The sequence below is a fragment of the Mustela lutreola genome, chromosome 15 (assembly GCF_030435805.1).
Source record: "Mustela lutreola isolate mMusLut2 chromosome 15, mMusLut2.pri, whole genome shotgun sequence".
NCBI lineage: Eukaryota > Metazoa > Chordata > Mammalia > Carnivora > Mustelidae > Mustela > Mustela lutreola.
The window spans coordinates 274,588-289,028 of record NC_081304.1 but is presented as its reverse complement, the minus strand read 5'-3'; the positions used below and the strand labels follow the sequence as shown (position 1 = coordinate 289,028).

Here is a 14,441-nt window from a genome sequence, read left to right as displayed (position 1 = left end):
AACTAGCCCCGTTGGTATTTTTAAGCTCTGTTGTGGTTTCCGTGTCCTGTGGTAGACGTGGACGTGTGTGGTCTGATGGGCGCCAGTTGTGGCAGATGCCTGTGTGGCTGCAGTGCCCCGCCAAGCAGCTTGTGTCACCCTGACGCTTTCCTCCCGCCCCCGCGGTGTCCCCAGCCCTGCGGCCCCATCTGAGCATTTTGTCTGTGGTGCTGCCTCTTGTGGGTCTTGTGCAGCTGGAGTCGCACTGGGACGTCCTTGAGGTCGGGCCGCTCGCACGTAGCGTGAGGTTGCAGGGTTTGCCTGTGTGTGGTGCGCACCGCGGTGTTGCCTCTGTGTCGCCGTGCTTGGCGCGTTCATCTGCCCACCAGGTCCGGGGGGTTGGGTTATCCAGCTTCTGGCGACCCGGGATATGGGTGCTGTGAACGTTGGTGGCCAAGTCTTGGTGCGGATTTGTGTTTCCGCTTTTGTTGGGTTAATCTTGGGGGGGCGGCATTTTTAAGGCCCCAACAGACTTGTCCGGAGGGCTGTGCTGTCTGCGTCCAGCAGCCGTGTCAGGGAGTGTTCCCTGTCCTCACCACGTGTGGTGGGCTGGGAGCTGTCCCCGTGGGTGGGTGTGCAGGGGCCGCCCGGCACAGCCCCGAGTCGCGGCCCCCTGCCAGCGGCTGACTGGTGTCTTCTCCTGTGTGACTGGGCGTCTCATCTTCTGTCTTCTTCTGTGAGGTGATGGTTCGCATCTTTTGCTTATTAAAAAAGTCATGGTCTGTCTGCTCACCGAGCTGTCAGCACTCCACGTATTCTAGATGTGAGATGGGACCACCCAGAATTGTCTCCGAGGCTGGGACTCGCCTTTTCATTTCTTGCAGTGCCTTTTTTTTTTTTTTTTTTTTTAACATTTCGTTTATTTATTTGACAGACAGATACCACAAGTTGGCAGAGAGGCAGACAGGGAGGGGGGAAGCAAGCTCCCCGCTGAGCGGAGAGCCCAATGTGGGACTCGATCCCAGGACCCTGAGACCATGACCCAAGCCGAAGGCAGAGGCTTTAACCCACTGAGCCACCCATGCACCCTTCGTAGTGGCTTTTTAATATAACTATACAGGGTAGTGAACATGGCCTGTTCTCTGTTGTTCTTGATGTGTCCATGTGTCCATCTGTTCATCTCTCCCTGAAAGTGCACAGCATGCTTTGACCCTGGCCAGGGTCTCAGACCTACTCGGGTCACCTGAGTAGATCTGAAAGAAGTCTCGGCATGAGAAGCCCTGGGAGGGGGGCCGAGAGGCAGTGGTTCTGGTCTGAGCCCCTGGCCAGGGTCTAGCTGGCATTGTCCTCTGCTGATTTGGCAGCTGTTCTAAGTTAAAGTTGGTCTTCTGGAACCCTGTCTTGCTCCAGAATTCCCTTTTCTGGACAGCTTTGTCTGTGGCTCAGTTGCCCAGATACACAGCCTCTCTTCCCAGTGACAGATTCCTCCCCACCACAGATAGCCTGTGCTTGAGCAAGTATGTAAGTTTGAGTGGGGCTCGTCTGCATCCTGTGAGCACCCGTGGGACGTGGCTGGGCCCGTGTCAGGACCTCCTGTGGCTCCGCGAGCCCTGTGCTTGGTGCACAGATGAGTCTGAGGTCTTGGGAAGCCTCCGTAGTGTGGTTCCAGTTGCCTGTCCTTCCTCTCTGCTTGGGGCGGCGTATTCGAGTTGCCCTGCAGACCATGCCCACCTCCTTACTGGCTCACGGGTCCTGCTTTCTTCCCCACATGGGTTAATGGACGTTTCACCAGAAGTAGCTGGTGGAGACTTGTGTGCACCTTGACAGACCGCAGCTGCTCAGTGTGGCTTGAGCCCAGGGAAGGAGGGTGGCGTGGCTGCGCCTCCTGGCATGGACACGGCTGCTCCGGCTTCATACCTTCCCTTGATGGCTGGCCGGGAGCGGTCCGCCCCTGGGGAGCTGCCGCTGGGCTCTCTGCTCTTCCAGACGCTGTCCAGGCCGGCTTCCCACCTGTTCTGACAAAGAAGAGGAGCAAGTCACTCTCGAGTAGGGAACATGCTCATTTCTTCCCGGTGAAATGCTTGCTCCCCTGGACTGATAAACTGTGGTCCAGCAGACAGGGAGCCTGAGGCAGGCACCGCTGGACAAGGGGATGCCCTAGTGCGCCAGCTTTGTCTGATCGCCGATGGCTTGTGGTGGTGCTCCCGAGCAGGTTACCAATTCTAAAAACATCTGTGCTGGGTTTCTTTTTTTTAATATTTTATTTATTGGGCACCTGGGTGGCTCACTCATTAAGCGGCTGCCTTCGGCTCAGGTCACGATCCCAGGGCCCCAGGATCGAGCCCCACATCGGGCTCCCTGCTCAGCGGGGAGCCTGCCTCCCTCTCCCCCTCCCCCTGCTTGTGTTTCTGTTCTTGCCGTGTCTTTCTGTCAGGTAAGTAAATAAGATCGTAAAAAAAAGTAAAGATTTTATTTATTTATTTGACAGAGAGAGACATAGCAAGAGAGGGAACAGAAGCCGGAGGGAGAGAGGGGGAGGCAGACTCCCCGCTGAGCAAGGAGCCCGATGTGGGACTCGATCCCAGGACCTTAGGATCATGACCTGAGCCGAAGGCAGCCGCTTAATGACTGAGCCACCCAGGCGCCCCCATCTGTTCTGTTTCTAAATTTGGTTTAAATTTTTCCTGGACTCAGCGGGCAGGTGACCCCGGGCTTGGTTCCCCACCCCGAGCCTGGGAGTGCCCGTGGCTTGCCTACACTCTCCCCGCAGCAGACTGTTTTCCACATCAGGAACCTTCTTTTCCCGGATCTCACCCAGTTTCTGAATTGCTTAAGGCAGAAGGCAGAGAGTCCTGTCTCTTCTCTAATGGGCATTAGGGATTGTTTCCTCGTCTGATGGTGGTGACTTGTCCCTTGGTGTCCCAAGAGTGAAACTGAGCAGTATTTGGAAGCTGTGCCGTGTGACTGTGCAGTGCGGTAAATGACACTAAGGATGATCGTGGCCAGTGAGCCTGGGAGTCAGAATGACCTCATCCGGAGGATGGTCGCAGCACATTTTCTGTTGACTCACATAAAGGCCGTGTTGTTGGCAGTGAGACGTGTGGGTGGGCAGCATTTTCTCCCTCTGTCAATCAGTGAGGGGATTTGATGTTGTGGTGTCCAGGAAACAGGTTCTAACTCTGAATGTTTTCATTAATTTTCAGGGGTCTAGGAGGAGAACTCATGAGACACGCAGGTAGGTCTGAGCTGTGGGCTCGCACGTGACAAAGTCCTGGGGGTGTTCGCCTCGCCCTCTCCGGGGCTGCCTGGTCTTTGTGGTCCTCTGGGTCGGAGTTTCCCTGGCAGCGCGGGTGGTCGCACACTGTAGCTCCCGCGACCGCCCGCCCACCGCGACCTCCACGCCGGCCTGTTCGCTGCAGGATCATTGGGCTCCCTTGTGTTTCGATGTATTTTGGTAGCCACTGGGTCAGCGGCTGGGCTGGGGTTGGTGAACGGCGGGGTGATCTGTCTTTCCGTCTTCTGCGCAGCGTGTGTACAGCGGAAGGTCGTTTTTCAGATTATATTTGGGTGTTCACAGGGAGTTCAGACGGTGCCGGTGTGTGAGCTTTCCTGGCACCGTCCCAGCTAAGCCCACGGGAGAGCCCAGCGCACCTCCACTTGTCAGGGCCTGGCTATGTGCAGGCGGGCGGGCCTGGATGCAGGGGAGCCCCTCACCAGGGAGCGGAGAGGTCAGGGAGGGCCTGAAGGCTCGGAGGGCAGGCCCCTGGTGGGCACGTGCCCGGGGCTGGGCTGGTGGGAGAGGGGCGGCCCCACCGGTCCTGTGACCCTCCCAGGCTCCCTGAGTGCGCCGTGCACTGACCTCCGGCCCGGACCCTCCGGCATGTGTGCTAGCTCTTGTCCTGTCTTCCCCTGGCTTCTGGAACAACCCACTGCACTGGTTCTCACTGTCCCTTGTGTGCCCTCCCTCCCTTGTGGCTGGCCCCACACTGTCCCTTTCCCCTCCGCACCCCTGAGGGGCTTCTATGCCTCGCGGAGGAAGGAGGTTGCAGTGTGCTGTGCTCTCATTTGCCCCAGATCCTTTCTTTACAAAGAGCTGCAGTTTTCCGACTTCCACTTCAGTCCTCGTTCGGGGTTCATGGTTCTAAGGAGCAGTGATCACAGGCAGATCTCGCGTGGCCACAGAGAAGGTCTCGCTGAGCTCCCTCCCTGTGCTCCAACCTCAGAGCCGGGCTGCAGGCCTCTGACCTGCCGAGCTGTGCGTGGCTCTGTGCTGCTCCAACCTCCATGCGCAGCCCCAGCTGGCAGTGGGGACTTTGTGCGGGACGGGCTTGTGTCCCTCTGCCCCAGAGCAGCAGTGTGGTGAGCGCAGTGTCCCCAGAGAAGGGGACAGTCCTGGCCAGTGGGAGGACACCAGGGATCCCAAGCAGCCACCAGGCTGACGTGTGCTGGGCTCCTTGAGGACAAGGTGGTCCCTTGGGTCAGGACGAGGTGGTCCCTTGGTCAGTGAGCAGGAGGTGTGTGGGTAGGGCCTGGGTAGGTAGGACAGGCAAAGTGGGCCCTGAGGAGCCGGGGGCACAGTGAGGGCATGTGGGCAGGACCTTGGGGCCATAGCTGGTCACAGCAGAGGTCTTGAAGTGTTCTGGTGTGGTGACGGGGTCGGGAACTCTGCCCCCAGGATTGCCCTGCATCCCTGAGTCAGACCACACAGGACAGCACTTGTCTGACCTGCGAGCAGGAAGAAGTCATGGGCTCCTGGGACTCTGTTTGAAGATTTTATTTATTTATTTGACAGAGAGAGAAAGATCACAAGCAGGCAGAGAGGCAGGCAGAGAGAGAGAGAGAGAGAGAGAGGAGGAAGCAGGCTCCCCGCTGAGCAGAGAGCCCAATGTGGGGTGGGGCTCGATCCCAGGACCCTGGGATCATGACCCGAGCCGAAGGCAGAGGCTTAACCCACTGAGCCCCCCAGGCGCCCCCTGGGGCTCTGAAAAGCGACGTCATCTACACGCGAGTCTGTGCCCTTGTCACCTCTGCAGCTTGGCTGTGCTCAGGGGCACTGGCGACCTCAGTAGGGCACGTGTGGCCCGAGGGGCAGCAGGCGCACAGCCGCGCCTGCAGGGGAGGAGCAGCGACACAGCGAGGAGACAGGGTGTGCCGCCGCCGCACGCCACGTTGGTGCCGGCCCGTGAGAAAGACGGGGTGGGGGGGGAGCCACTTGCTGAGGAGATGTGGCAGAGGAGCTGTGAAGGCGGAGTGGACGCTGGGGTGCGGAGGGCGGGCCTCGGACAGGCAGGGGCAGCGGGAGAGCTGAACAGAGCTCCTTGCAAGTCTGAGTCTGTTGTGAAAGGCGCGCCCCTCTCCTCGCGAGGCGGGGGGCCCTCAGATGCCCAGCGGTTTGTTACAGGCGCAGGTCTACAAGGCTTCTTCCAAGGAGGTTGTTTCCTTTTCGGCGTTTCTCTTTACAAATGCAAGGAAGGAGGCCCTGACATGCCATGGACCGTTCCACACGGTGCCAGGAGGAGAGCCTGACGTGAGTTCCACATCCGTTCCTAACGAAGACGGCCTGTCGCGAGGACCTGGAGGGCTGTGTCCTCCCTGACCCCACCTGCCCCGAAGGGCCTCATCGGCCATACAGATGGGCTGCTGGTGGCCAAGTGCCTGAGGCACTGAGTGAGCGTCGCTTCCGAATGGGGGAGGGCAGGGAGAAGGCTCGTGTCCCGCGGCCCTCGGCCCGCAGGCAGGGCCCGAGTCCACTTCCCGGATTCCTGCCTGGGCGTCCTGGTTGGCCCGTGGCAGCTTCTCTCCCTGTGAGCTCCCGTGCTCCCGTGGGCTCGACGGAGAATAAACTACAGATGGAGAGCTGATTTCTGTGAGCTGACCGCTGTAGCCACTGAGGGGCCAAGATCAGCATGTGGCCCTTGGACGGGCACTTGTTTGCCGCCCTCAGGTGCAGAGCTGTCGAGGCTGCCCTGCACGCTGCCTGCGGCCCGCAATCCACAGCCCCTTTCTGCATCTCCCAGTGGGGCTCTCATGGGCCCGGCGCAGGCTCTCCAGGGGGCCGCCAGAGCCAGGCTGCACTGCTCCTCGGGCCGGGCCGCTGGAGGCGCAGTCCCTGTCGGCTGCAGGGGTTCCTGCACCACTGTCGGCACACTGGGGTCCCATCAAGGAGCAGGGTGGGCCTCGTGGAGTGGTGGGCTGTGTGCGCTGCGCCTGCTGCGGTGTGGGCGCGGCTCCCCGGCCCGGCCGCCCAGCGGCTTCAGCACCCCTAGGCGGTGTTGGGCCTGTGTCGCCCACCGTGCTGGCTCGCTCTCAGCAGCTCCAGGGAAGCGGCTTCTCAAGACCGGAGATGGCCGGCAGAAGCAACACGGGGACCGCCAGGCCCTTCCTCACGTGCTGGCAAGGTGCACTCCGGAGTCTGCACCACGTGGGCTGCCCCTGCCGGTCCCTGCCCCCGCCCAGGACAGCGCGCGGTGCCTGCCTGTCCCCTAGGCCCGCCCAGCCGTGATCCCTGGGGGAGCAGGGAGTCACCGCCTGTTCTCAGCTGCTTTCTGGTGGCATTTGGCGAGGCTTGAGACACGGCCTTCCTCCCTCCTCGTTCACCCGCCGCACCCACCACTTAGCTGTGCCAGAGTGAGGACGACATAGAGAAATGCTTTGTTTTGTGCAAAGAGGAAAGGAAAAAAGCCCTGACTGCTGCTGTGCTGTGTTCATAGCCCCGAAGGTTGCTGTGGCTCGGGGTCTCTGTGGGGGGGTGCCCTCCATCTGCCCCTCCCACTTTCCCATGCTGCTCTGTTCTAGGGGCTGCCTGGAAGGGGGTCACCGTGGGGGGCGCATCCTGGGGGTGCCGCTGCTCTTGGGTGGGGTACTGCTTTTGGGTCGGTGGGAACTGTTGCCAGGTCGGTACGGGGAGGAGGAAGGCGAGGTCCTCCGGGGCGTGTAAGGATTGTCACTTAGTCCCCGGAGGAAGGAAGCCGGAGCATTTTCTTGAGCACATATTACTAGTTTGGCTCGTAGTGTGGGACACGAGGACCCAGACAAGACCGTCCTGACACGTTAGCTCTTGTCCTGTCTTCCAGCGTCATACATGTTTTAAGTCACACAAGACATTCCTGTTTTATGTCGTGAAGATTCACGGAAGTGTGCCCACATGCCTGCCTTGGAAGAGGTCTCGTTACTCCTCTGCATTTCTGAGCATCGGAGGCCCTTTCCTTTGTGTTCCCTGTTCTCGTGTTTTCCGTGGCGTGTGTCTGCTGGCTGTAAGCCCTCTCATTTGTCCGAAATGTCTTTTTCATCTTCATTCCTAAAGGGTATATTGCTGGGTGTGGAACTCAAGTTCCACATTGATTGATTTATACTTTAAAGACAACTGTATTGTTTTCTCCGTTTCTTTCCTGTTTTGTCGCTGTTCTTTTCCTGTTCCTTGCTGCTCTGATGGAGACAGTCTGTGAATCTTCTCCGGCTCCTTTGTGTCTGTTTTTTGCGGCTCACACAGCACACGGGAGTGCCAGGGCTCTGTGCCCTGTGTGCCGGCCGGCCGTCTGGGTCACTTGTGGCAGAACTCATCCGTTGTTTCCCCAAGTTACGCTCTCCTGCTCTTCTTTCTCCCACACCGTCCGGCGCACCAGGCTCGGCAAGGCAGACCTGCATCAACAGCCTTCACGTCGGTCCTGCCTCCTCCCCTTGCCTGTCCGTTTCCGTGTGGGGTTTGTGCCCCACAGTCCACGGCACGGGCTCTCTCTTCCGCTGGCTCTCACTTGTTATTAAATCTGTCCATTGAATTCCTGGTTCGTGTGTGTGTGTGTGTGTGTGTGTTGAAGTAGGCTCCACACCCACATGGGGCTTGAGCTCACGACCCTGAGATCAAGCCTGAGCTGAGCTGAGAGTTGGACGCTCAACGGACTGAGCCACCGTGTGCCCTCTAATTCTCGTGATTCTGTTTCAGAATCTGTTTACTTTTTAATAGTTTCTGTATTACTGTTAAAGTTTTTAATGATTTCCTTTACCTTTTTGAACAAAACGAGCATTTAAGATCTGTCTAATAATGCTAATGTGATTGTGGTTGTGTAGGACACTGTGTGTGAAGACTTGGAGAAGGACTTGGAGGCTCAGGACTGTTCGTTCCCCCAGAGAGTCTTTCCGTGGGCTTCTGGCTGGAGGCAGGGGCTGTGAATGGACTGGGGCACGTCCATCCCTGTCAGGGCGTGAGCGGTTCTGTGCCGGCTGGAGCCAGTGGGCCTGTGTCTAGGTTTGTGTAGGATGTGGTCCTTCGGATTCAAAGCCTGTGTGAGGGTTTCCTGGCTTCTGTCAGGCGCTCTGTCCCAGGGGCCTGTAAGGGCTCCTGCGCACCCTGGCCATCTTCCTGGGTTTTCCCGTGCGTGCCTTCTCTGGAGTCACCCCAGCTGCTTGGTGGAAGTGGCTCATCTCGGAGCTGTGGCCGCTGTCTTGGCCTGGGGCTCTCCGTTTCCTTGGCAGCTTCCAAGCTGTGTGATGGAAGCACACAGTGACCTTTGGTCCAGCTTTTTAAAAATGTTGTCTTGGCTGGTGGGTTGATCTGAATGACCTAGTCTGTAACTTTTTTTTGACTTTTTATTTTGAAATGATTGTTGACTCACAATCAAGGAGTTATAGAGCCGTATGTTTTTTGTTTGTTTGTTTCTAAAAGATTTTATTTTTAAATAATCTTTACACCCAACATAGGGCTTGAACTCACAGCCCTGAGATCGAGAGTCACACACTTCCCATTGAGCCAGCCAGGCACTCCCCCCGCGCTTTTTTTTTTTTTTTAACTTGATAGAATACATTTAAAGTTCACGTGCAGGACAAATCTGCAAGAAAAATATTTTTTAAAAATATTGAGGGGTTGGGGGCACCCAGATGGCTCAGTCAGTAAAGAGTCTGCCTTTGGCTTGGGTCATGATCTGAGGGTCTTGGGATCGAGCCCCATGGGGCGGGGGGTTCCCTGCTCAGGAGGGGTGCTGGAGCGAGCCTGTTTCTCCCTTTGTCCTTCCCCTGCTCCTGCTTTCTCTCTCTCTCTCGCTCAGATAAATAAAATCTTTAAAAAAATAAATAAAATCTCGAGGACTTGGATTTTCCAGTCCTTCAAACATTCTAAAACCATTCAGAGCAGAGTGGCATTTTCTTCGGAGCAGGCAAACAGGCTGGTAGAGCAGAAGACAGGGTCAGAAGCGGGTGCCGATGTGATGACACGCATGAGATCTGATATGTGACAAGACAGAGCACTTCCTGTGCTGGTGTGGAAGGTGGCTTGTGGAGGAGCGATGACGTCACGAAGGGAAAGGGAAAATCACAACCCCGCCTCCTACAGATCCAGAACTAAATTTCTGATGAAAACCCCCAATACAAAAAATACAATTTAAAAAGCTTCAAAGAAAAAATAAATAAATAAAAAAAATAAAAAGCTTCAAAGAAATTTTAGGAGACATTCAGGAAAGCGTTGGTCCCTAAAAATCTTAATGCGGAAAATTTCAAATCTTCACAAAAGCGCAGAAAAAGCTCGTGGAGCCGGCGTCAGCTGTGCCCCATTCCAGCGAGTCTCGTCGGCCACGTGTCTGTCTTCCCTGCATCGCGAAGCAGACGGACGGCGCCTCTTGAGCTCCTGCTCCGACAGCCCCTGCTGGGGAGGGCTGCAGTGCCGATTGCTCTGTTCTTGGCTTCTGGCGCACGGCCTCCCAGCAGAACGGGAAGGAGCTGCGGAAAGTAGTGTGTCCACACACGTACCAAAAACTGAGTGTGTAAGCCAGCAGGTGTAACACGGAGTGAGAGGAAACCCTTGTGCTGCCGTGAAGGGAAGGGTGACTGTTTATGGGGTGTGCAGAGCCCTAAAAACGGCCAGAGCAGATGCAGGGAGATTGCACGTGAGCGCAGAACTGGAGAGCCTGTGCCCCGGCGGCTAGTGCGGACCAGTGTCCAGCCTCCCCCAGCAAGCAGAGCTTGGCGGCTCCGGCCCCGGCTCCGGCCCTGGGGCGTGCCCGCCCCAGGCTCTCCAGTGCGCCGGCTGCTCTGGGCATCACTGCTGAGGCTCGACCTGCAGAGCCGTGTGAGGGCACACAGGCTGCCAGCGTCTGCAGGCACGTGTGGCCGCTGCCGGTGCAGTGACCGAGAGCAGAGTGGGGGACACTCGCCCGTCAGGGGCCTTCCTGGACTAGTTGTTCTGCACCCATGGCATGAGGTTGCCAGGTGTCGGTTCTGTTGTTGGAAGAGCAGGATGGTGGCCGGAGGGTCTCCCACTACTAGGCGGGACCTCATTCCTGGGCCTGGGTACTGGGAGTCAGAAGCTGCGTGGAGGGGGACCAGTTCATCTCTGGTCGGCAGCACCCCGGGCGCACGCGGGCTGCGCGGTGGCGCTTTCACTCCGTGCTGGCTGGTGGCACTTCAGGGCATGGCTGTCTGGCTCGTGGGTCCCTGCGTGGTGGCCGCAAGCGCCCCAGCACACTGTGAACTTCAGGGAGAGCTGTTGTCAGCACAGGGTCTGGAGGCACTTGCCCTGCTCGTCTTGCTGTCCAGGTGAGGCCTGATGGAGGGACAAAAAGGTGGGGGTGTAGAGACCCTGGAAAGGGGGTGTCCGTGGGGAAGCAGCACTGTTCTTTCCTGCTTCTGTAGAAGCACGAGGGTGGGTGTGGTTGTGCCAGGTGCCCAGGGGTCGTCACCAAAATGCCGGTGGCGTTTTTTTTCTCTGATGTTTTTCTGTAATGTTGCAGTTTTTTCAGCAAATACAAATTATTTATGCCATCAAGAAAAAACCATACTGTATCCAGTTCAGTGTGACGGATGTGGTGGGTACAGGGCCTCCCTCTCGTGAGTGGGTGATCGGGGAAGAGGGCTCTGGAGTGGCTGTGTTGGAGGCATGGAGCCTGCTGGGACGCAGGGCAGCTTGCCGGAGCGGTGGGGCCGTCCGGGTCAGCAGGCAGTGCGGCAGGGGAGGGCAGCCTGCAGGAGGGCCGCCAGTGGGTGCTCAGAGCTTGTGGGTTCCACCATGCACTTTGGTGGGTTTCTGTGCTGTGGGTGGTGTTTTTAACCTCCTGACTATATTGGACCAACTTCTGCCCATGGGTGTGGTAATCCTTTCTTTAGTTAAAAAACTGACACATCATTCAGAGGACAGGAATTTGCCGAGAATTTTAACACCATAGCTTGTCCAGGAACCGTCCTGTCAAGGGTAACAGCCTTGCTTTCTCCGGGGAGAGTGTGCAGCTCAGTGCTCTTGACTGGCCCTCGTTTTGCCCCTGAGCAGACTCCTGGGCGCTCATCTGTCCTGACCTGGGCGGACTGTGAGCATGCACCTGTGCCAGGACGGCTTCTGCCGCCTTTGGAGACGCCCTTTCCTCCTGTGCTAGCAGCTTCTCTGTGGTTCTCATCTCAGGCAGGTGCCACAGCTCAGGGTCATGAGCAGGTGGTGCTGGTCCCATGAGCACATGCACGTCTGAATCAGGACTCGTCCCTGGGGACTCGTGTTGGGATCACATCTGCAGCCACGAGCTCTGTGGCTGCATGTGTCCCTGGGGCTGCCTCTGCCTGGGCCGGATCTGGAGCAGGTTCTCTGAGGCCAAGGAGGGGCCGGGGCTGCTGCCAGACTGGCCAGACAGCAGCACGGACGCATCCGATGTGGGGGGAGGGGTCTGGTGCCAGCAGCCCAGCTCCCAGCAAAGGCAGGGCAGGTGCTGCCATGGGCGTTTCTGGAGACTTGACACTGCATTTGTCCTTTTTCTTCCTAGTGTGCGTTTTAATAGAAAATTTGTCCCTTTCCAAGATGCCTTTTAGAGGTGACGCCGTAATTGGTAAGCGCTTTTCTTCTTCATTGTAGACGCACATTGTGGCATTTCCTCCCAGAACTTCTTCAAATTAGAAAGTGAAAATGAACTGGCTGGGACAGACAGCCCGTTGTAAATAACGAGCCTCCTTGCCACGCCCCGCCTCAGAAGGAGTCTTTCCCGTGTGTCCCGAGAGGTCGGGCTCCTTCCTCAGAGCTCTGGCGGCCGCTGACCTCTGTGCCGGCCAGTGTTGGCCACCCCTCTCCCGACAGACGCATGGTGTAGGCCTGCAGGACTCGGGGTGCAGCTGGGATGGTTGAGGACCCACTCCTGTGGGGCAGTAGCCGAAGCCTGCCACCTTGTACGGCCGTCGCCACAGGGAGGCAGGACGCTGTCCCCTGGCACACTTTATTCTGTGTTTTTGTGGCCCGAGGAGTTCTGGGACCAGGAGACCCTCCCCCAAAAAAAACAACCCAAAGAATTGGAAAAATTGTGCATTCTTTGGTCATGTGGGATCTAATTGAGTTAAATACTGAGGGTGTACTGGTGGGGCCGGGTGCTGTCTGAGGGAGAGGGGCTTCTGCCAGTGCCCCCGGGAGCTTGCAGCGTCAGAGGAGCAAAGCTCTCCTGGAAACACCAGCGGCCAAGAGCGGGCTCTCTCCCCCCACGTGGAGGGCTTGGCGTGGTGTGCCCGGGGCAGCGTTTGCCTTCGCCCGTGCCCACATGCGTCCTGGAGCTTACCCACTGGACGAGGCCGACGATCCGGGTTTGGGTTCATCCCCTTGTTCTCCGCGGGGAAGCCAATGTCTCTTGTTCCCTCGACAGACGGGTGGCAGTGGCTGATCAATGACACGCTGAGGAGTCTCCATCTGATTTCAAGTCATTCTAGACAACAGATCAAGGTACGGCCGCGAGGTTTCTGTGTGGAACAGACACTCGGGGCACCTGGTGGCTCCGTGGGTTGAGTGTCCCGCCCTTGGTTTCAGCTTGGGTTGTGATCTCGGGGCCGCAGGCTCAAGCCCTGTGTTGGGCTCCACACTCTGCAGGGTCTGCTCAAGACTCTCCATTGTTCCCTCTCTCTCACCCCTTCCCCTGCTCATGGACGTGCTCACGCACGCTCTCTGAAGTGCACAGATAGAAAAAATCTAAAGAGAAGCGACAGCCATTTTTTTCTTTGTGTTTGTTTCAAAGAATGTGTGTGTTGTGAGTCCGTTTTATACAGGAACGTGATCCCTGATAAATGCCGTAATTCTGCTGGGAAATCGGATGGTGTTATCTGTGTAATTTATAATCAGGAAATTGATGCAGCCAGTGATGACCAGAATATTATTTCGGTTTTATATGACAGTTTCTGGTTTAATTAGAGTCAACTTCTGAACATCTCTCCTATGTGTCCCTAGTGACTCTTTACTTGGGTGGGGGGTTCTGTGTCCTGCTGCGCGGCAGAAGGTGGGGTCAGAGACTGCCGTGACCCTTGGGTGCCGGTGGGAACTGCGGTCCAGGGTCCTTGCCTGAGAGCGCGGGCTGTCGTAAGCGAGAACAGAGTGTGTGCGTCCGGTGGCCGATGGGCTGTTGTCCTGTCCTGGGACGGGTGACTTTGGCCTGGCGGAGCCGTGACGGCGGTCCTCACGCAGAGGTGGACGGGCTTTGGTATTGAGGGTGGAGAAATGGGAGTCCGTGTTGATTTCCCAAATGATTAATTGCCCAGCCTCCTGCGTATGCTGTTTTTCTTGTTTTAAAGGAACCTAATCATTCCGTAGAGCCCAAGTACAGCTCCACTGACGGAATCGGAGCGCTTCGTTGTGAGGCCTCCAGGTTCTCTGGCAGGAACGGTCCCCAAACTGACTCCCAGCGGCAGGGGTTGTGGTAGTCCGCGCAGGTGACACCTCATTGTGACGCTGCGTTGTGTGCCCTGTCCCTGAGCCAGTGGCCCTCTCTCCCTGTGCAGTCTCTGACCCCTCTCTCCGGGGCTGGGCTCAGCAGCCTGCTCTGGGGAAGCAGGGGACGGAACGTGGGAATCCAGCATAGCCCCTGCTGTTTGTCTGATCCTGAGAGACCCACCTTGAGCGCTGGTCCTCCTCGGCAGTGGATGTGTTCTGGGGAGGTGGGGGGGGTCCCGGGGGCCCACGGCTGCTGCCACGTCAGCTCCCACTCTCCTCCCCCTGGCCCCGGCCCCGCACCTGCCCTCTAAATGAGGCCTGTATGCTACTTCTGTGTGTACGACACACACTTTGCCCGTCACGGATTCTGCTGGGAAAGAAAAAAAATGCCCCATTTTATTACCAACTGTTTTATAGAGATATAAAGAAGATGTTTACATTGAAGGGAAGAAATCACATTTTCCACGTAGATTATTAGTTGCAGGGAATATGGAAGTCGTTACTGTATCTGACGGTGGTCAGACATGCTGGAAAGGAGGATGTGAGTCTGTTTCTGTTTGTTTGGAACTTAACCACTGGCCTGACAGCAGAACGGCCCCACGGCGGGGGCGCCCGGGAGGCCGCCCGGCACATTCACGTCCCGCTTTGTTTCAGGAAGCGGCTGTCTTGGCCCTGGCTGCTCTCTGCAACGAGTACTACGCCCTGGAGACCGGGGAGGCGGACCCCGCCAGGCAGGGTGAGTGGGCCGCGGGGGCCTCCGGCAGGACGCGGGCGCACGGAGTCTGGGTTTTAGAGCGCTGCCTCCTGCTGCAGGTGG

At 57.5% G+C, this 14,441-nt stretch overlaps 2 protein-coding genes across 3 annotated transcripts in view; one reads left to right on the top strand and one right to left on the bottom strand.

The window, feature by feature from the left end:
* Positions 1-14,441, top strand: part of TBCD (tubulin folding cofactor D) — a 156,129-nt gene that overhangs the window by 121,490 nt on the left and 20,198 nt on the right. For both annotated transcript variants that reach the window (XM_059150186.1, XM_059150185.1), the window contains 4 exons: positions 3,183-3,214; positions 11,709-11,771; positions 12,570-12,646; positions 14,279-14,360. In XM_059150186.1, the coding sequence (XP_059006169.1) occupies positions 3,183-3,214; positions 11,709-11,771; positions 12,570-12,646; positions 14,279-14,360 (254 nt within the window). The remainder of the gene's footprint in view (positions 1-3,182; positions 3,215-11,708; positions 11,772-12,569; positions 12,647-14,278; positions 14,361-14,441) is intronic.
* B3GNTL1 (UDP-GlcNAc:betaGal beta-1,3-N-acetylglucosaminyltransferase like 1) overlaps positions 868-14,441 on the bottom strand; it is a 111,257-nt gene continuing 97,683 nt past the window's right edge. The window contains exon 13 of the mRNA XM_059150191.1: positions 868-1,989. The gene's annotated coding sequence lies outside the window, so the exon portion shown is untranslated. The remainder of the gene's footprint in view (positions 1,990-14,441) is intronic.